Source organism: Diaphorina citri, unplaced genomic scaffold (assembly GCF_000475195.1).
Source record: "Diaphorina citri unplaced genomic scaffold, Diaci psyllid genome assembly version 1.1 scaffold1407, whole genome shotgun sequence".
Classification (NCBI taxonomy): domain Eukaryota; kingdom Metazoa; phylum Arthropoda; class Insecta; order Hemiptera; family Psyllidae; genus Diaphorina; species Diaphorina citri.
In genome coordinates this window covers 27,237-47,236 of record NW_007378833.1, presented here as the reverse complement: position 1 = coordinate 47,236, position 20,000 = coordinate 27,237, and the positions used below count along the sequence as shown (strand labels likewise).

At 38.5% G+C, this 20,000-nt stretch overlaps 5 protein-coding genes and 1 long non-coding RNA gene across 7 annotated transcripts in view; 4 read left to right on the top strand and 2 right to left on the bottom strand.

The window, feature by feature from the left end:
• The window catches only part of LOC103515728 (cysteine-rich PDZ-binding protein-like), a 15,878-nt gene extending 6,832 nt beyond the window's left edge, over window positions 1-9,046 (top strand). Inside the window, exon 2 of the mRNA XM_026828321.1 lies at window positions 8,848-9,046. The gene's annotated coding sequence lies outside the window, so the exon portion shown is untranslated. The remainder of the gene's footprint in view (window positions 1-8,847) is intronic.
• Window positions 1,549-2,410, bottom strand: LOC113470123. Of its 2 annotated transcripts, none has more exons than XR_003393299.1 (2): window positions 2,267-2,410; window positions 1,549-1,914 (listed from the first exon to the last, which is right to left on the bottom strand). It is a non-coding gene; the product is annotated as an uncharacterized LOC113470123 (long non-coding RNA). The 2 variants fall into 2 exon arrangements; XR_003393300.1 differs by having other exon boundaries at window positions 1,549-1,834.
• LOC113470121 (adenylate kinase isoenzyme 1-like) lies at window positions 2,494-13,963 on the bottom strand. The gene is made up of 9 exons (XM_026828320.1): window positions 13,844-13,963; window positions 12,736-12,890; window positions 12,504-12,516; window positions 12,246-12,302; window positions 11,067-11,233; window positions 4,808-4,924; window positions 4,068-4,253; window positions 3,556-3,714; window positions 2,494-2,704 (listed from the first exon to the last, which is right to left on the bottom strand). Exons 1-8 carry the CDS (start codon window positions 13,932-13,934, stop codon window positions 3,628-3,630), a joined length of 873 nt encoding a protein of 290 aa, XP_026684121.1. The 5' UTR covers window positions 13,935-13,963; the 3' UTR covers window positions 2,494-2,704; window positions 3,556-3,627.
• On the top strand, window positions 8,492-8,917 carry LOC103515731 (cysteine-rich PDZ-binding protein-like). The gene has a single exon (XM_026828325.1). It carries the CDS (start codon window positions 8,544-8,546, stop codon window positions 8,844-8,846), a length of 303 nt encoding a protein of 100 aa, XP_026684126.1. The 5' UTR covers window positions 8,492-8,543; the 3' UTR covers window positions 8,847-8,917.
• A 1,078-nt stretch (window positions 13,964-15,041) lies between the features above and the next one.
• Window positions 15,042-19,194, top strand: LOC103515733. Its single transcript, XM_026828314.1, has 6 exons — window positions 15,042-15,405; window positions 16,116-16,196; window positions 16,582-16,655; window positions 16,962-17,195; window positions 18,188-18,588; window positions 19,025-19,194. Exons 1-6 carry the CDS (start codon window positions 15,187-15,189, stop codon window positions 19,192-19,194), a joined length of 1,179 nt encoding a protein of 392 aa, XP_026684115.1. The 5' UTR covers window positions 15,042-15,186.
• Window positions 19,181-19,913, top strand: LOC113470120. Its single transcript, XM_026828319.1, has 2 exons — window positions 19,181-19,459; window positions 19,613-19,913. Exons 1-2 carry the CDS (start codon window positions 19,207-19,209, stop codon window positions 19,792-19,794), a joined length of 435 nt encoding a protein of 144 aa, XP_026684120.1. The 5' UTR covers window positions 19,181-19,206; the 3' UTR covers window positions 19,795-19,913.
• Window positions 19,914-20,000: the final 87 nt, after the last annotated feature.

The window sequence follows — 20,000 nt, the reverse complement described above, 5'->3', positions numbered from 1 at the left end:
TCTTACGTAAGCCTAAAAAAAAAAAAAAAAAAACAGATCTCTGAAACATTGAGGTTTAAGTGAAACAGGAGCTTTTTTTACTTTCTATTACCCTTACGTATAGGGAACCTATACAAGGTTTTAGTATTGCAATCGGTCCAAATTTTCAAAATCGGGAAATGTGTGGAAATATCCGTTTTGGGGTCCCTGATTCCAAAAAAGTGGTTTTTAGCCCATGGTCTGTACGTACGTATGTATGTATGTATGTATGTGTGTATGTATGTATGTATGTATGTATGTATGTACGTACTACAGGTTTAAATGGGAAAAAGTAGAATGTTGTGAACAAAATATCTCAAGAACGGTTTGTCGTAGAGCGATGAAATTTGGTATGCTATCCCGGTATGGTCCAAGGACGCGACTGTAACAATTTGGTAAAAATCGGACAGTCACTCATCCAGATATCAACCAAAGTCAATGTTGCTTCAAATTTCGGACTTAGAAAATTTTTCAAAAAAAAAAAAATCATTTTTTTTTTTAAAATTCCAAAGTACAAAATCGACCGCCTACGGCGGCCAATTTTCGACCAAAAATTTCCTATCTTAAAATACTCCCCGTGTGATAAGGAATCACATAAAGTATGAAAAAAATTGATTTTTTTTTGAAAATTTTTCTAAGTCCGAAGTTTGAAGCAACATTTGGTTGATATCTGGATGAGTGACGATTTTTACCAAATTGTTACAGTCGCGTCCTTGGACCATACCGGGATAGCATACCAAATTTCATCGCTCTAGGACAAACCGTTCTTGAGATATTTTGTATACCACCTTTTCCCATTTAAACCTGTAGTACACACGTACATACATACATACATACGTACGCAGGCTGATCAGTGTGAACTTCCATGTAGCGTCCAGATTCTGGATCCAAAGCTCTGTGGAAGGAAAATTCCAGGGATAGAAAAGATCTGTGCCCATTCTTACAAGCATATTTTAATCATTTTCATACCAAATGTCCATTGGGGTTTTTTTTTTTTATCAAACGTCCATTACTTACCGGGGACTAATACTAATTTATTATCAGACTTATTATGTCCGATCGTAAGAGAGTCTTCAGTTAATCCAGAGTTAAGAAATACTGACCTCTGTAGCTCAAATGGGTGACGTAAAGAAAACCCTTTTTTCCACCTTTTAGGCGCAACCAAAAACACTTCTCTCACCATTATCATTATTTAAATAGGTTTTTGAAATACAGAACAAAGTTTGTATCGTTTTTCCTGCATTTTATAAACTTTAGGAAGGGTGTATGGTTAAAAAAAATCAAGGATGTCTATAGATACTAGGTATTTCAACTGTTCTCCTGATAATAAAATTACAAATACCTACTAAATCGTGTACAGGAAATAAATAATCATAATAATATTAATAGATAGGTAATAATAGGTATTTTTTCTTTTTATTATAATGAAAGAAATACCTACGGTAGGTAGGTAGGTACCTAGGTACCCACTTTTCAGTTTTATTCAACAAATAAAAATCTAGCACCGTTTTGATGCTAGATCTAGTGAAAGTTGGTTGTCTTGTGCTTGGATATCTTTTAAGTTGTGGAACTAATACAGGGACGATTATCTTAATATGAGGAAAATAACTAACACAGGAACGATTATGAGGGAAATTCCAGGTAGCTCGGTAGGTTAGACACAATTACCAATACACAGTTCAGTAAATTAAATTAAGGATGGGTTTCATCAACCTTCTTTTTAGCCTCTAACAGCCTGTTAGCTCAACAGCCCTGTTTAGCCTATGCAAATGAAATGGAACTCAACAGGCTGTTAGCTTAACAGGCCTTCTAGGGACTGAAAAAACATTTGTGAAATCCACCCTAAAGTATATTATCTATCGATAAATTGAACTGTCGAAAAAGCTATATTCAATACTGAAAGAACGAATGACATTGATATTGACACCTTCACTCTTGAATGAGAACTGATTACAAATTACAAGTGTTGTTGAGAGTCGATGTGGGTTTGTTTTGATAAACAAATACATGCATAGCCGATTACTATACGAAGTACGAATATGATTAATGACTTCTTGTTTTGTCGTCGCGCCACAACAATTTGAGGTGGTAACAATAGAGAGTTGCATATTTCAAGATAAATAATATGTTTCAGTGTTTGCTAACATGCTTGTGGCTTAAAAGACTGGGTAACTTTATTCATTGCTAACTTCCTATAGAATAGAGGATTATACATAGAATTATAAATTCAAAATAAGGTGGTAGGTACCCAATAGAGTCTCAGATTCACCTCGCAAATAATAATAACAAAAATCGACCGTAATTGAAATACAACATTGAATTATGTACCTAGGTAGGTACTTAACCTAGATAAATAATTATTTATTAATTAATTTTCAATAAGACTAATATTATGAATACTTATTAGACGGACACAAGGTACTCTGTTATCACAAGATTCACAAGCACTTTCCTATCTCTGAAACTAGGTACTTGTTCTTTACTGATAACAGAATCATTTTACTGTATAGGCTCTCTAACTCACATTAAGTACAGTCATTAGAATGAATAAACGTATGGTTCTGAAGTACACAGAGTAGAAATAATGTTGTAATGTGCCTAGTTGTGATTTGTGATAATATAGGCTTGGCGTCTTGTCGCGCGTCGCTTCGAACTCTTGACGTTCGCGTTCATTTCAGCGCGTCTGGTAATCAGAAATGCGCGGGTTCGAATCTTAGCCGACGCGATGTCGCGATGCCTGGCAACCGACACCACTTATCTATAAAGATAGGAACGCTTTCAAAATATTCAAGAGAGCGGCTTCTACTTCTGGAAAAACTTCTTCGGGTGATTTATTCGTGTTGATCTGAAAAGAAAATCGGCCAACGCAGCGCCTATTTAGCTTGGGGGTAGCGCATTTGCCTTGTAAGAGCTAGGCCGTGGGTTCGATTTCCGCCCGAGGCGGTTTTTATCATAAACGGATAAAAGGTTCGTTCTCGGAACGGCTGGCTATCTCCTATCCATTTTCTCTTCGCTTTCGGCACGATAAGACCTTGACAGTTACCTACAGTTCCCTCCATCAAACCTCTTGAAAAAGTGCCTATGTCAATGGAGCACCATAATACGCAAACAAAAGACCGAAGCAGTCATCTATTGGGACCTGCAAAACGTCGATTGGGACTTTTAACACTTTCACGTCGTTCGTGCAGAAAGTTCACCTTTGCGATATGCGATTTGAAAGCTTGCAAAATCGGACCATCATTTTCTCTCTGAAACTAGGTACTTGTTCTTTACTGATAACAGAATCATTTTACTGTATAGGCTCTCTAACTCACATTAAGTACAGTCATTAGAATAAATAAACGTATGGTTCTGAAGTACACAGAGTAGAAATAATGTTGTAATGTGCCTAGTTGTGATTTGTGTTAATATAGGCTTGGCGTCTTGTCACGCGTCGCATCGAACTCTTGACGTTCGCGTTCATTTCAGCGCATCTGGTAATTAGAAATGCGCGGGTTCGAATCTCTCTTGACGTTCGCGTTCATTTCAGCGCGTCTGGTAATCAGAAATGCGCGGGTTCGAATCTTAGCCGACGCGATGTCGCGATGCCTGGCAACCGACACCACTTATCTATAAAGATAGGAACGCTTTCAAAATATTCAAGAGAGCGGCTTCTACTTCTGGAAAAACTTTTTCGGGTGATTTATTCGTGTTGATCTGAAAAGAAAATCGGCCAACGCAGCGCCTATTTAGCTTGGGGGTAGCGCATTTGCGTTGTAAGAGCTAGGCCGTGGGTTCGATTTCCGCCCGAGGCGGTTTTTATCATAAACAGATAAGGTTCGTTCTCGGAACGGCTGGCTATCTCCTATCCATTTTCTCTTCGCTTTCGGGACGATAAGACCTTGGCAGTTACCTACAGTTTCCTCCATCGAACCTCTTAAAAAAGTGCCTATATGTCAATAGAGCACCATAATATGCAAACAAAAAGTCTGAAGCAGTCATCTATTAGGACCTGCAAAACGTCAATTGGGACTTTTAACACTTTCGCGTCGTTTGTGCAGAAAGTTCACCTTTGCGATATGCGATTTGAAAGCTTGCAAAATCGGACCATCATTTTCGTTGGCTTTGATCAACCTTTTCTTGATGGCGTCTTCCTTGTCATCAGGTCTTCCAGAAGTTAACCCTCTCTTGACCAATCTGGCAAGAATGACATCATCAGGTGCATCGAGGTACAAAATTATTGCGGGTTCTTTTGTCTGAAAAGAAAATTGACACTTTTCAACATTTCAATAATAATTTGATTGTAGTTAAAGCGCTTTATTATCATTTGAGCGCGAACGACCTACTGTCCGTAGTGTTAAAGCGCTTAAAAGGAAAATAATAATAATAATGAAAAAGATCATTTGAAGTCGTGGGAGATAGCACTTTGAATGCACCACTTCCCAAATGGATCACTGAATTTTACAAAGTATCCGAATGGGTGACTATCTGGGCAATCGGGTGCTGATGGCGCTTTTCCCGGTCACACTCGGGCTAAAAAAAAAAAAGATTATTTGAAGTCGTAGGAGATAGCACTTTGAATGCACCACTTTCCAATGGATCACTGAACAACGTATCCGAATGGGTGACCAGATGGGCAATCGGGTGCTGATGGCTTTTCCCGGTCCCACTCGGGCTGGCTGAGGTTTACGTGAGTAGGCGTTTAGCTTGTCTCCGACTGGAGGGTAAAATCACGAAAAACTTCAGCAATCATACAATGACTTTAAACGTTAAATGTTGGGGGGAAAAACCCAATTTTATTAAAACTTACGTCTTTTACAAACTGATCAGCTTGGTCTTTATCTCGAGGATAGCCGTCAATTAGGAAGAGCTTTGCTTTGGCAAGTTCTTGGAGCATCTTTTTATAGAGTACTTCTCGGACAATGTCCTGAAAGTCATTTAAAATCATGTTATAATGTATTTGGGCTTCCAGAAGGTTTAGGGGGGCTAAATATAGCCCTGTCTACATTTAGTAGGTCCTAAACTGATCAGCTTGGTCTTTATCTCGAGGATAGCCGTCAATTAGGAAGAGCTTTGCTTTGGCAAGTTCTTGGAGCATCTTTTTATAGAGCACTTCTCGGACAATGTCCTGAAAGTCATTTAAAATCGCGTTATAATGTATTTGGACTTCCAGAAGGTTTAGGGGGGCTAAATATAGACCTGCCTACATTTAGTAGGTCCTAGCTCTCAAGATTGAACTTATCACTATGGCTTAGGAATTTAGGTGTGCGGAGATCATAAGCAGTGTTAGCCACTGGGGTCAGTTCACCTGTAGGAAATCAAATTGAATCATATTGTATGCGTATGCTGTGTCGTTTTGGCTACCCAAACTCTGGGCAGTCCGTCAATAAATTTTTGATTGTATCTCTCTGTAATATTTTTAAGAACTCCAAAATTAATTCATGACCAGTTCAGACAGCCTAGTTAGCTTGGAAGGCAGCGCGCCTGCCATTTAAAGAGAGTTCCATTCCAGCCTCGCCATACTTTAACCTAAATAGAAAACGTTCGTTCTCGGAACGGCTGGCTTTGTTGCTTTGTTCTATCTTGTTTTCCTCTCTTCGATTTTGGGCAGATAAGACCTTATTACAGTTCCCTCTATCAAACCTCTTCCAAGGAAAGGAAAAAGAGATTCTCACTCACCAGTAACTATCAAGTTTTCGTCCATTTCAGTGATATAGTCAGCGTTAATATTGACAATCTGATTGAAAGCTCCTTGTGAACCCATTCCCTGAAATAAAACGTGTAGCTTTCTAGGTGGGAAACAGGAAATCTATGCTAAGTTCAGTAAACTGAAGAGCTTGCTCAGATCCAAAATGTAAGTAGGGAAGTAGCTTGCCGCCGAATGAAGGGTACAATTCCCGTCAGCAAAGACCTTAGTGGTGTGTTAAACCTCTGTTTTGTGCCCATACAGTGCTCAATAAAAATACAGTGATGTTAAACCTCTATCAAACAAACTAAGTAACAAAACAACCAACCATCTTACTTAACTAACTATCTCTTGTTTGTAAAAGTCGGATGAACATGATATTGCCCCTAATAGGGCCCTAAAATAGACGTTGGCATTGTGAGCAATCTTCTTTCACACTTGCATGTTCTTCTTTGCCTTTTCCCGTGTACAGACGGGATCATCGTTTTTCGTCAGCCTCTCAATCAGCCCTAACTAGGGCGATTGCTTTGGGCTGACATTTGGTTTTGGCTACAAATTTTACGAGTGGATGCCTTTCACACTCAACCTTTGCTATTTATTTAGCAAGGGTAATTCAGGCTGGTACTTATACTCCGTGTTTAAATCCCCCAGCCAGACTAAGGTGGTCTACTTCCTTTTGGTTTAACGTTTTCCATCCAGACATTTACACTTACATGTCCAGCCAGATTAAAATAGCTATGATTGGTCAAGTTGATCGGGGTTGGTTTTGTGGACACAGCTTCCATTGTAATGAAGAGGCGATTGTCTGAGGTCAGTTGAAAGGTTGTCGTTGCTATAACTGCCCCAGGATAACCTTCGTCCCCATCAGGACTCATATGGCTCATCACCACTTTGTCTTTGTCCACATATGTGCTCCAGATGACCTGTAAAGACAGAAAGGGTTAATTAATCGAACGATGTGAGGTCTAAATTTTACCTTTGCGATTTTACGTGTATTTTGTGTGTTTGTTCTGTGATATGATAGTTCTAGGCTAGCACACCGAGGTCGAGGGGTTTAATTCCTTGCAGAGTTGTTTATTTATTCTGGCTTGTGTACGCTCTTAAGGTCAAAAAAATCTAGTGAATGGCCGAACTACGTAATCTATAAAATTGTTTTAATTGTTCCACCTATAACCTTATCAAATCCTTTGAATCCTCCATGCAAGTGATTGACATCGACATTCTGACTGATCGTGAAATTTTCTTTGTCGATTGTGAACTTTCCTCCTGCGATTCTGTTGGCCACTCTACCAACTGTTGATCCAAAGTAGGGGTTATTTGAACTCAGGTAACCTGGTAACAGGGAAAATTAGATAAATAACTATTATCACCCATATCGCTCATAAAATAAATAGGTACCTACTTCTTACAATCATGATGTACGGGCAGGGTTCAAAGATAGGTACATCCCCTAAAATAACTTTTATTACTTTATTTTTCTCTCCGGTTCATAGGTAAATTTCCGTGTAGAGGTTTATCAATTAACTACATTTCTACCTAACATACTCGTATGAACATAGGTAGGTACACATACCCACATTACTACGAGTATAGTAAGCATAAGTTAAACTATGTGCAATTAAGCACGCGTTTCTAATATCATATAAAAACGTGAAAGGATTTTTATGAGGTTTGATAGAGGGACTCATTTTCAAAACTAACCTAAGCCATGTTCTTATGGTGGTACAAAAGAGTTTGTTTTCGCTCTCCTGTAAAATTTCAAAAATGTGGCTTACGCCTCTTTGTATTTTTTTCTTTTTTTAAGGCTTTAATGGCGGAATTCTCACACTTAGTGAGCTCTTCCCCCCAACCGGTTTTTATCAGCTTAATTGCCGACATTGTTAGGGTCGATAGGACTAAACTCACCTCTCATATCGTCAAACCCAAGCACGACATCGTCCACATTGCCTCTCTTGTCACATAATAGTCCCTGTGTTAGTTATTTTCCTCATATTAAGATAATCGTCCCTGTATTAGTTCCACAACTTAAAAGATATCCAAGCACAAGACAACCAACCTACTGGTACCAAAAGAACCAAAAATGGAAGAGATTCCAGACGTGGTCATCATGGAAGACAAATTCGGTGAATGTATCAACGAATCAAACGGTCAGGTCCTGCCTGTCCGGAGGTTTACCCTGACTAACTCTCAACGTATGAGCGTTCAGGTGATAGACTATGGAGCCACTATTACCACAATCAAGGTGCCGGACAAGAGAGGCAATGTGGACGATGTCGTGCTTGGATTTGACGATATGAGAGGTGAGTTTAGTCCTATCGACCCTAACAATGTCGGCAATTAAGCTGACAAAAACCGGTTGAGGGGAAGAGCTCACTAAGTGTAAGAATTCCGCCATTAAAGCCTTAAAAAAAGAAAGAAAAAATACAAAGAGGCGCAAGCCACATTTTTGAAATTTTACAGGAGGGCAAAAACAAACTCTTTTAAGCCACCATAAGAACATGGCTTGGGCTAGTTTTGAAAATGAGTCCCTCTATCAAACCTAATAAAAATCCTTTCAAGTTTTTATGTGATATTAGAAACGCGTGCTTAATTGCACACAGTTTAACTTATGCTTATTATAGTAATGTGGGTATGTGTACCTACCTATGTATGTTAGGTAGAAATGTAGTTAATTGATAAACCTATGTACACAGAAATTTACCTATGAACCGGAGAGAAAAATAAAGCTCAAGGATGTCTATAGATACTAGGTATTTCAACTGTTCTCCTGAAAAACCTTGGGAAACAACATGCACCCTTTTTCCCGACATCTAGCTATTCAATTTTTCATCCCCTTATTTCAGAGGAAATTTACTTCATCATGGTATGTTCAAAATGTGAGAAGAAACTCGGAAAAGTAATCACTCCAGATAACTGGAAGTCAGGGTCACGAAATACAATTGAGAGTGGAGGCAGACGAATTGGTGAAAACAAAGCACTCACAGCCAGCAAAGCCAGATTTAATCCCTACACTCAGAAGTTTGAATCTTGCAAGATTTGCCGACAAAAAGTTCACCAGGTTGGATCTCATTATTGTCAAGCCTGTGCATATAAGAAAGGTATCTGTGCTATGTGCGGGAAGAAATTGTTAGATGTGAAGAATTATAAACAATCAGCTGCTTGAACTTTTTGCCAGTAGCTTGGCCCATGAAGGACTTCTCACTCCCCACTGAACAGAAGCAAAATTTACAGCTGACAAATATGTTGAAAAATAATGTGAACAACAAACCATGAAGTAAAAATATAAACAATGCAATCACTAAACACTTTACTTGTGCAGAGTGAGGAGTGAGCAGTAGCTTCATGAAAAAAGCCAAAAAGCCGTGTACCTGAATGCAACTAGTTGGTTGTCTTGTGCTTGGATATCTTTTAAGTTGTGGAACTAATACAGGGACGATTATCTTAATATGAGGAAAATAACTAACACAGGGACTATTATGAGGGAAATTCCAGGTAGCTCGGTAGGTTAGACACAATTACTAATACACAGTTCAGTAAATTAAATTAAGGATGGGTTTCATCAACCTTCTTTTTAGCCTCTAACAGCCTGTTAGCTCAACAGCCCTGTTTAGCCTATGCAAATGAAATGGAACTCAACAGGCTATTAGCTTAACAGGGCTTCTATAGGGACTGAAAAAACATTTGTGAAATCCACCCTAAAGTATATTATCTATCAATAAATTGAACTGTCGAAAAAGCTATATTCAATACTGAAAGAACGAATAATTATTTTTCTCTTCCTCTTTACATTCGTTTCCACAGTTGGTTGAACAATCCGTTGTTTTTTCAGGACATTCCCTCTCATTCTTGCAAAAATGGCACGTTTCCTTATTTTTGGCGCTTAAATAAAAAAAATGCCGATTTTTGGTACGAAGACGGTGACTAGGTGTTTTACCTTAATAACAATTAAAAAGGGAGATTCGCAAAAGGAATATTTAATTACAGGTTTATCGTATTTGGAGCGGCTCGAAATAGCCTGGGTCATTGAGGTCAGGTGGGAGAGGAGAAAGTTTTCGAGATGCGGGAAGCAGGGAAGAGAAGGAATGTAAGATTAGTCACTAGGCAGTAGCCTTTAGAGTCACTATGTAGCAGCCGATAGAGTCACCATGTAGCAGCCATTAGAGTAGCTAGGAAGTAGCCATTAGAGTCGCTATCAAGTAGCCATAGAGTCGTGATAGTTATTAGTTATAGTTTTTTGTGAGATCCAAAGTTAGAGAAGAGGGTGATATAGCAAGGGGGATCTCATAGAAGGTGTAATTATAGTACAAGTGAAGTTTAGTAGTTGAAAGGCAGTAGTGAAGAAAGTGATTAGTAGGAAGTGTATCAGAAGTAAAGTGTAGCAGAAGACATTAAGTAAGTAGAAGAAAGACCGAGTGATTTTTTCCAAGTACTTTGTAATAAGAAAAGACCTAATAAGTTTCAATAAGAGACCTTTGTTTGTCAACTGTTAAATAACCTGTCTAAAAATATCAATAAACTTTATGTGTAAAAATATTCCAAGTTCTAATCAGAAGTTCGAAGTGTTAGTCTTTTTTCCCCATTCAAATTTAACAGGTTGTGGGTTGGGGGAACGGCGGGTTAGGAAGAAGAAGAAGGCCAAAAAACCCCACAGCTTGTTTGGTAGCAGAGCGTGGTTACCCACTTTGGGTAAGAGTCAGTTCCAGTAGTTTCAGTTAGACATTTTATAAAAGACAGTGAATCCAGTAACATTTTTTCAAGTAGAAATTGCGTTCCAGTATAAAAACATTCTCCTCATAAGTGTACATGCATTTCCAAATTTCATTTCATCAGCGTAGAAGAGAAAAAAAAAAAAAAAAAAAAAAAAAAAAAAAATCTGAATGTAATAAGCAGGACAATAACTTTGAATTTTGTACAGCCCGCGGGGTTCGAACCCATAACTTGGACATGATATCCCGTAGCTATTTGATCTAAATTGTAAAACAAAACTAGTTCTGACAAAATTTGGGGTTCCGCGTTCCGCGATTATGATACTAGGTAATTCGATACGATATAGGTAGATACCTAATACCTAATGTACTTACCTAGGGTAAGTGTACCATTTATTCGCCCACCTAAAAAACGTACCATTTATTGGCCCACCTGTACCATACGCCACATAAGTCTGAACTGGACGAACTTTTTCAAGATCCAATTTCATCAAAAGAAAGGGCTTAAAAACTGCTAGCGAACCAGTGCTATTCAAAAATTGTAGTCATAAAAACAAAAATTAGAAAAATAAATGTTGGCAGGTGGGCCAATAAATGGTAGGTTTTTTTAGGTGGGCGAATAAATGGTACACTTACCCTATATATTAAAATCTAAAATAATAATAAAATCTACTTACATCTGGTACCAGGCCTCCCTGTTTCATAATGGCCTCGATGTTTCTACCTCGGGTATTGCCAGTTCGAACCTCAGCCCTCAGCAGGTCTCCTGTAGAAATGTGAATGGCTTCTGGAAACTTACTTAGTATATTTTGAGCTTGAGTTTCTTTTCCCGTGCCGGGTTTACCTTTAAAGAAAAGGCAATAAATAAATTGATGAAAAAATAAATAAATAGATACTAATATAATAAATATACTGGGACGCGCGTAGGAAAATGGTCTAATGGTCAATATCTCGACATTTTTAAAGAACAACATAAATATAATATTTTTAAAAAGAAGGTTGATAGAGAGAACTGTAACTGCTAAGGTCTTATCGTCCCGAAAGCGAAGAGAGAAGGAAGACAGGATATAGGAGAAAACCAGCCATTCCGAGAACGAACCTTATCCGTTCAGAATAAAATCCGCCCCGGGCGGGAATCGGAGAAGGAAGACAGGATATAGGAGAAAACCAGCCATTCCGAGAACGAACCTTATCCGTTCAGAATAAAATCCGCCCCGGGCGGGAATAAAGCCCGCGACCTAGCGCTTACAAGGCAGACGGCTGTGCTCCGAGCTATCTAAGCTGGCTAATAAAAAATGAACAAAGATTGATTGAGAGAATGAGAGAACTGTAACAATGGAGGTCCTATCGTCCCAAAGGTACGTTCTCGGAACGACTGGCTTTCTCCTATCCTGTCTTTCTTCTTGATTTCGGGACGACAAGACCTCCGACTGGTCTTATTGCTTGTTATTGTTGTTGTAGCGGCTTTAGCTTTCGCCGAATGGCGATAGCAGAATAAAGAAAAGATGTCTTTTTGTATCTGCTATACATCACCGGGGTGATGGTCTCTAGCTCTAGCCATGTTAAATTGGTCTTACCTAGCAGCCAAATTATGGGCACTTTGGACTCCTTTATTGGGGACAAATCTAGATTTGCGGGAATCGAGCCCGCGACCTAGCGCTTACAAGGCAGACGACTGTGCTCCGAGCTATCTAAGCTGGCTAATAAAAAATGAACAAATATTGATTGAGAGAACTGTAACATTGGAGGTCTTATCGTCCCAAAGGTACGTTCTCGGAACGACTGGCTTTCTCCTATCCTGTCTTTCTTCTTGATTTCGGGAAGACAAGACCTCCGGCTGGTCTAATTCGTCTTACCTAGCAGCCAAATTATGGGCACTTTGGACTCCTTTATTGGGGACAAATCTAGATTGTGAACAAATATTGATTGAGAGAACTGTAACATTGGAGGTCTTATCGTCCCAAAGGTACGTTCTCGGAACGACTGGCTTTCTCCTATCCCGTCTTTCTTCTTGATTTCGGGACGACAAGACCTCCGACTGGTCTTATTCGTCTTACCTAGCAGCCAAATTATGGGCACTTTGGACTCTTTTATTGGGGACAAATCAAGATTTTCCTCCTGCTTTTCCTGGAAATGAAAGTTCAAAGCAGGCATTAGGTTGATAAACCATAAAACGCTAGGGAGATGTCCTGCTCTTTTTCACTTTCCGTATCCTATAATAAGGAAAGTAATATATTTTTGATCATTATCTACCTAAGTAGGTAGGTACCTACCTATACGAAATCACAAAAAAAAACTTGAACTTTTTAGATTGACACGAGATTGGTATGAAACTACAAATCTTACCTGTGAATCTTGTGGGAATCTCAACTTGCAATGGAATTCCAGTTTGACTGGGGTCGAAGCCAAGGCTTGGCTTGGTTGAGTGGTTCGGACAGAACAAGAGAAAGAGTCTGGTCGTTGGGAATCTAAACAAGACATTGTCTTCCGGTTCTGCGAATCTGTAATAAAATTATAATCATTAGTAGGTAGGTGCTTGTTTAGAATCTAAACAAGACATTGTCTTCCGGTTCTGCGAATCTGTAATAAAATTATAATCATTAGTAGGTAGGTACTTGTTTGAAGGCGTTCGATTCGGTAAATCAGTTACTTCTTTCGTTTCCGTGACCGAGTGGACTCTAATTTTGCCCACATTGTCAACCATCTGGATACCAACCATACACAAAGTTGCTTAACTTCAGTGATCTAGTGGGCATTGGTGCATAAATTTTCTAGAGGAAGATGAAGGAAAAAAGTAGAATGTAGGTACATACCTACAGAATCTAAACAAGACATTGTCTTCCGGTTCTGCGAATCTGTAATAAAATTATAATCATTAGTAGGTAGGTACTTGTTTGAAGGCGTTCAATTCGGTAAATCAGTTACTTCTTTCGTTTCCGTGACCGAGTGGACTCTAATTTTGCCCACATTGTCAACCATCTGGATACCAACCATACACAAAGTTGCTTAACTTCAGTGATCTAGTGGGCATTGGTGCATAAATTTTCTAGAGGAAGATGAAGGAAAAAAGTAGAATGTAGGTACCTACATACCTACATCATGTTTTTTTTTTTTTAATACTGAGTAAAATATTTGTATGAACGCCTGGTATTTAAAGTAGATTATGCAATGTGCGTAATATTATTAGAGGATGTGTTTGTTTTTCCGTATCATGGATTTGCATGTTATCCGTACCTTCTACCTACTGTTTTCACAGAATAAATCTTGAAGGAAGAAGGAAACCCATGGGATAAAAAATAATGGTAAGAGATCATTGATTATTCTTAGAGTATCGTATCATGGATTTGCATGTTATCCGTACCTCCTACCTACTGTTTTCACAGAATAAATCTTGAAGGAAGAAGGAAACCCATGGGATAAATAATGGTAAGAGATCATTGATCATTCTTTTTACCTGATATTTGGTGTTTGCAGCATTCACAAATCCTTTCTTTTTGACATTCAGATCCACGATATTTCGCACTTTGATGTGAGGTACATGACATTTGGTCTTCACAGATGCATGGTGCATTGCTGATATTTGGTGTTTGCAGCATTCACAAATCCTTTCTTTTTGACATTCAGATCCACGATATTTCGCACTTTGATGTGAGGTACATGAGATTTGGTCTTCACAGATGCATGGTGCATTATTTTTCTCTTCCTCTTTACATTCGTTTCCACAGTTGGTTGAACAATCCGTTGTTTTTTCAGGACATTCCCTCTCATTCTTGCTGTCTGCAGGGCAGGGAGGACCATGATATTCTATTTTAATTTCAAATTCACATTGAGCTGAGTCAGGTGAAAATTTCGCCGTCTGTTGGTTCATCCACAGTTGGTTGAACAATCCGTTGTTTTTTCAGGACATTCCCTCTCATTCTTGCTGTCTGCAGGGCAGGGAGGACCATGATATTCTATCTTAATTTCAAATTCACATTGAGCTGAGTCGGTAGATGAAAATTTCGCTGTCTGTTGGTTCATTTTCACTGTGTTTCGTGGTTTTATTTTGCAGTGTTGTGCTGTGTTGGTGTTGTGTGTTTAATAAAAATATTTGTATTCTGGCAGTACTGGCAGAAAAACCAATATCAGCTCGAAATTCCCAATGAGATGAGAATATTCGGGTCAGCAGCTGCCCGTCGCGAAGTCAAGTAGTGATTTTTTTACTTTCTATTTTTGAAGAGGTTTGATAGAGGGAACTGTAACTGCTAAGGTCTTATCGTTCCGAAACTGGCAGTACTGGCAGAAAAACCAATATCAGCTCGAAATTCCCAATGAGATGAGAATATTCGGGTCAGCAGCTGCCCGTCGCGAAGTCGAAGAGAGAAGGAAGATAGGATAGGAGAAAGTTAACTGTTCCAAGAACGAACATTATAAAAAAAGGATAAAATCCGCCCTAGTGACTAATGTAGGTAGCGTACACATTAGCATTGGACGGACGCCCGTTCGTCGGACCAATATATTTTTTTGTATGAACGTCTGGTATTTAAATTAGATTATGCAATGTGCGTAGTTCTGATAGAAGAAATTCGGATTGGCAACCCTGCTCAAGAGATAAGGATGAGCGCGACCGCGAAAATTTAAATTTTAAAATCCAAGAAGTTTGAAACGGAAAGTGGAACACACTTTGAACAAACACACTACACAGTGGCTGAGTGCTGAGTGGCTCTTTACTTTGGGTAATTTAAAGAGTAATCTATTCACCTATTACATCTATTGAGTACATTAAAGAGAAAAGTGCGACATTTATGAAAGAGAAGAATGGAGATCAGTTCCTCGAACCCGTTGAATATACAACTAGCATCCTTTGCTAGAAATTTGGAATGGAAACTAAAGAAGCAAAATGATGAAAAGAGAACTGAGTGCATGAGGAAGAAAGAACTTTGTCAGCATAAAGAAAAGCCTCTGACAATATCAAGTTTGTACTACTCAGGACCTCTCGTCAAGTCTACATGTAGTTCTTGTCATCCCGATACTACGGTGAGTGAGAAACAATATCTGTAATTGAACTTTGTCAGCATAAAGAAAAGCCTCTGACAATATCAAGTTTGTACTACTCAGGACCTCTCGTCAAGTCTACATGTAGTTCTTGTCACCCCGATACTACGGTGAGTGAGAAACAATATCTGTAATTTCTATAAGAATAAACTTGATAAGTATGAAATTACTAGTAAGTTTACAAGAAATGATAGTGGGAAGAAGATCAAGAGGAAGAAAGAGAACATCATGGTTAGGGAATTTGAAAGAGTTTTATCAGTGTTCGAGCATTGGGTTGTTCAGAGCAGCAGGAGATCAAGAAAAAATTAGCAACATGATTGTCAATGTTTGGCAGTGGACATGGCATTAGAAGAAGAAGTTTACAAGAAATGGTAGTGGGAAGAAGATCAAGAGGAAGAAAGAGAACATCATGGTTAGGGAATTTGAAAGAGTTTTATCAGTGTTTGAGCATTGGGTTGTTCAGAGCAGCAGGAGATCGAGAAAAAATTAGCAACATGATTGTCAATGTTTGGCAGTGGACATGGCATCAGAAGAAGATGTAGACAATTTAGTTACCTAAAGTTCTAGTCAGCTTTCAAAATGGCATTACTGCCCAAATAGCTACACATCAATATATATTTTTTCATTTATTTACATACCTTTTTTTTTTTTTAACCTATATAAGATAACATATTTTTACCTTCTGATTGCAGAGTATATTTCAAAAATCCTTCAAGGTTATTACACTGAAAGATTTGCTTCACAAGAAATGTTACAAGAACATGAAAGTAGTGGTAAGTTGAACACAGGTACCTATAGTATGGATATACCATTGAATCCTTCAAGGTTATTACACTGAAAGATTTGCTTCACAAGAAATGTTACAAGAACATGAAAGTAGTGGTAAGTTGAACACAGGTACCCATAGTATGGATTTACCATTGACTCTGTGTTGAGAAAAGTCTGTGTTTTCCCACAAATCAAAAATAGGCAAGAGTGGCAAATCTTACAGGCTGACAGTGAAAGAAAAATCAATAGTTTCATTTAAAAGCACTTTCAGGAGAACCCTGTCATTAAAAGGAAAGCCTTAAAAAGAGGTATCAACTTGAAACCTCAAAAGTAAAACTAAGTACACACATCAATTTTATGATTTTGTCCTGATTTGATAAATTATTTCAGAAACCATGCAAACAAATAATTCAGTCACTTCATCCCAAGTCTGTAATTGGATCATTTAAGTATTATTTTCTGAGGTAAGCATTGGCCCTGACCTTATTTCTTACTTTGATATTTTCTTCTAAATAGTTCACATGCATTTTTGAATAGGTACTGCAATAGCATGAACTTGATCTACATCCTTGTACAAACCTCACTATTAAGTTTGGGCAACCTCTATAGACAAAAATTTAAAGTCCTGAAAAATGGAGAAAAAAAACCAATTTTGGGCAACCTAGGCAAAAATTCAAAGTCCTGAAAAATGCAAACTTTTTTTTCAGTGATCATGAACTTTTTTGAGCACTGATAAAATAAATGATAATAAAATCATTCCATTTTAACAGAGCTACATCGTGGATCATGTACCAGACATTTTCCTACCTATACAAAGGCATTCTGATTCATCCTGAACACATAGACTGCATACAGCAAGCACAGGATACTGGTTCCTCCACTGTTTACTTCTTGGATTCACCCAGCCCTGATCTTACAACCCTGTGTAGCATTTACTTTGCCCTCTACTACAGTGGACTCCGACCACCTCTGATAGGGTGTCCAGCCCTGCCTTGGTACTCCAGGTAAGTTTATAGGAGTACCTACAGGATAGGAGAAAACCAGCTGTAAAGTTCACCCCAAGTGAGAATTGAACCCATAACCTTGTGCTTACAAAGCAGGTGGTACACTACCTTCCAATCAAAGCCAAATAAGCTGGCTATTATTTTCATCTGTTACTTTTAAGAATAATCCAGATTTAGTTGAAAAAAAAGATGTTTGATAGAGAGAACTGTAAGTGTTAAGGCCGCATCATCCCACTAGCAAAGAGACAAGGAGAACAGGATAGCAGAATGCCAGCTGGGAACGGACCTTACCTGTTTAGGTTAAAGTTTGTTCACCCCAAGTGAGAATTGAACCCATAACCTTGTGCTTACAAAGCAGGTGGTACACTACCTTCTACCTTCCAATCAAAGCCAAATAAGCTGGCTATTATTTTCATCTGTTACTTTTAAGAATAATCTAGATTTAGTTGAATTAGTTGAAAAAAAAAGATGTTTGATAGAGGTTCACCCCAAGTGAGAATTGAACCCATAACCTTGTGCTTACAAAGCAGGTGGTACACTACCTTCTACCTTCCAATCAAAGCCAAATAAACTGGCTATTATTTTCATCTGTTACTTTTAAGAATAATCTAGATTTAGTTGAAAAAAAAAAGATGTTTGATAGAGAGAACTGTAAGTGTTAAGGCCTTATCATCCCACTAGCAAAGAGACAAGGAGAACAGGATAGCAGAATGCCAGCTGGGAACGGACCTTACCTGTTTAGGTTGAAGTTCGCCATGGGCGGTAACCGAACTCACAATCTAGTGCTTACAAGGCAAACTGCTAACTGTAAAGTTGTGTCCACATACAGTCGACGCCATTGATCGACAAGATTATTCCATGTTTTCAAGGCAGTGTACAGTTTCAGTTGACATTGATCAACTGAAACTGTCTCTGGGGCTGTGAACGGCGTCGACTATGTGTGAACACAGCTTAACACTAATTTACCCATATTTTTTCTTTCTTTCTTTCAGGTGTCTATTCTCACTCATGGGTCTCACACACATAGAGGCGGACAGAGGTGTATACTCAATCATCTCGTCCACCATTGATCCATTCTACACAGACTATGTGAACTATACAATAGATGACATCTACATCGTACCAGTATCGTTAAGCTGGGATAGGTTCATCCACATTAACTTCTCCACACCGTACGCTCTGAGTGAACTGGAAATCAAATACAGCACTGCCCCGTTGCCAGACGAGACTGATATTGATGATGTACGTGACATAGACAATCATATCCGTACTGATTGTGCGCTGAATGTGCCTGTATCGGCAACATGTGTGGTAGCGTATGTATTGGTGGCGTATAGTACAGAGGGAAGTATTCAGGAACAGGATCTGCTGCAGATTGTGGACCAAGTGAGAGGTAAACTATGACATATAATTATGTACCTAACATTAACACCCTCATGAAATCACCAATGATATGTGCAATGAGCGCTTACAACAATATGAGTGAGAAACCAGATCTGTTGTGATCTCACCAAAACAGCTGTCAAGTAGGTATTGCTCCATTTGAAAAGTGATTTTTGAGTAGTGTGTAGATGTAGACAGACAGTGGCATAAAATAATAATTAAAAAAAATGCCAGAACTTACTGTTGACTTATTCATTGTTGCATGTACGAACTATGTTTCTTTCTCTCGCTCTCTCTCTCTCTCTCTCTCTCTCTCACTCAACAAACTCTCAAACGGTTTGTCAATCCTGATGAAATTTCGCTTTTCGCCCGGGATTTTTCAAGGGTTTAAAAAAGAAAGAACGAAGAAGAAATTTCAGTGGTATTTTTGTTCTGATTTATTTCAGGGGAATTGATCCGAGAAAAGTTCAGTCTCAATTTCAAGGGAAAAACTGAACACATTGTCCAATACGCACTGAGGGAGCTCAAACCATATCTTATTAGTAGATCAACGCATGCGGGGGGAACACCCTCTTTAAAAAAAAAAAAAAAAAAAAAAAAAAAAACACCTAGGTAATGCCTCTTTTGCATGCTTCTTCTTGTATCATTTGCTAGATACACTTACTTTTGTTTTCAGAAACAATCTGATTCAACATCAAAAACAGAGCAGAGTTGTACAGTGAAGCACAAGGATATTGTGAACAGGAGTCTCAAGTTAATTGAGCAAGTGGAAACCAAACTTCGCATCAAACTGTTCAAATACTGTCAGAGTGGAGAGGAAGAAATAAATAAGCTCATTGGGGATTTGAGCGACTTACAAATATTGAGTTGTACAGACAAAGGTAAGTGAGGAGGAGACCTTGTACAGGAGCTAGATAAAGCAGCGTCCAGCTAGATAGAAGTTGCCTGAAACACGTCCACTCTTCTTTTTTTTTTCCAATTAATCAAGGTGTTTTTAATTATTTGTAAAATGTACTCTTTTTTTCCCCTTTCAGCTTTGCTTTTCGAAGAGAAGTGGGGTCACAATATTGCCAAAAGTTTGGATATGGATATTGAGACTGCTGATAATGATATTTTGGACACGAGGACTTACAAGGTGGAAACATTACAGAAGAGTGACATTGCGAAGATCCATGTGAACATCATGACAAGTTTGATCGGCAACATTGAGATATGATCTGCAAAAGACTGACGGAAATTTCACTTGATTACATTACTTTCCTTCCTATAGATCTTCAGGATATAGGATAAGGAAAGTAAAAAGGGGTTCTGCATTCGCGAAGAAGTGATCAGTAAGTTGTACTATGTTTTTTTTTTTCTTTTTTTTCCAATTTCAGAGGAATGAAACAACTGTCACATTAGACTCGTGTGGTCTGTGTCGTA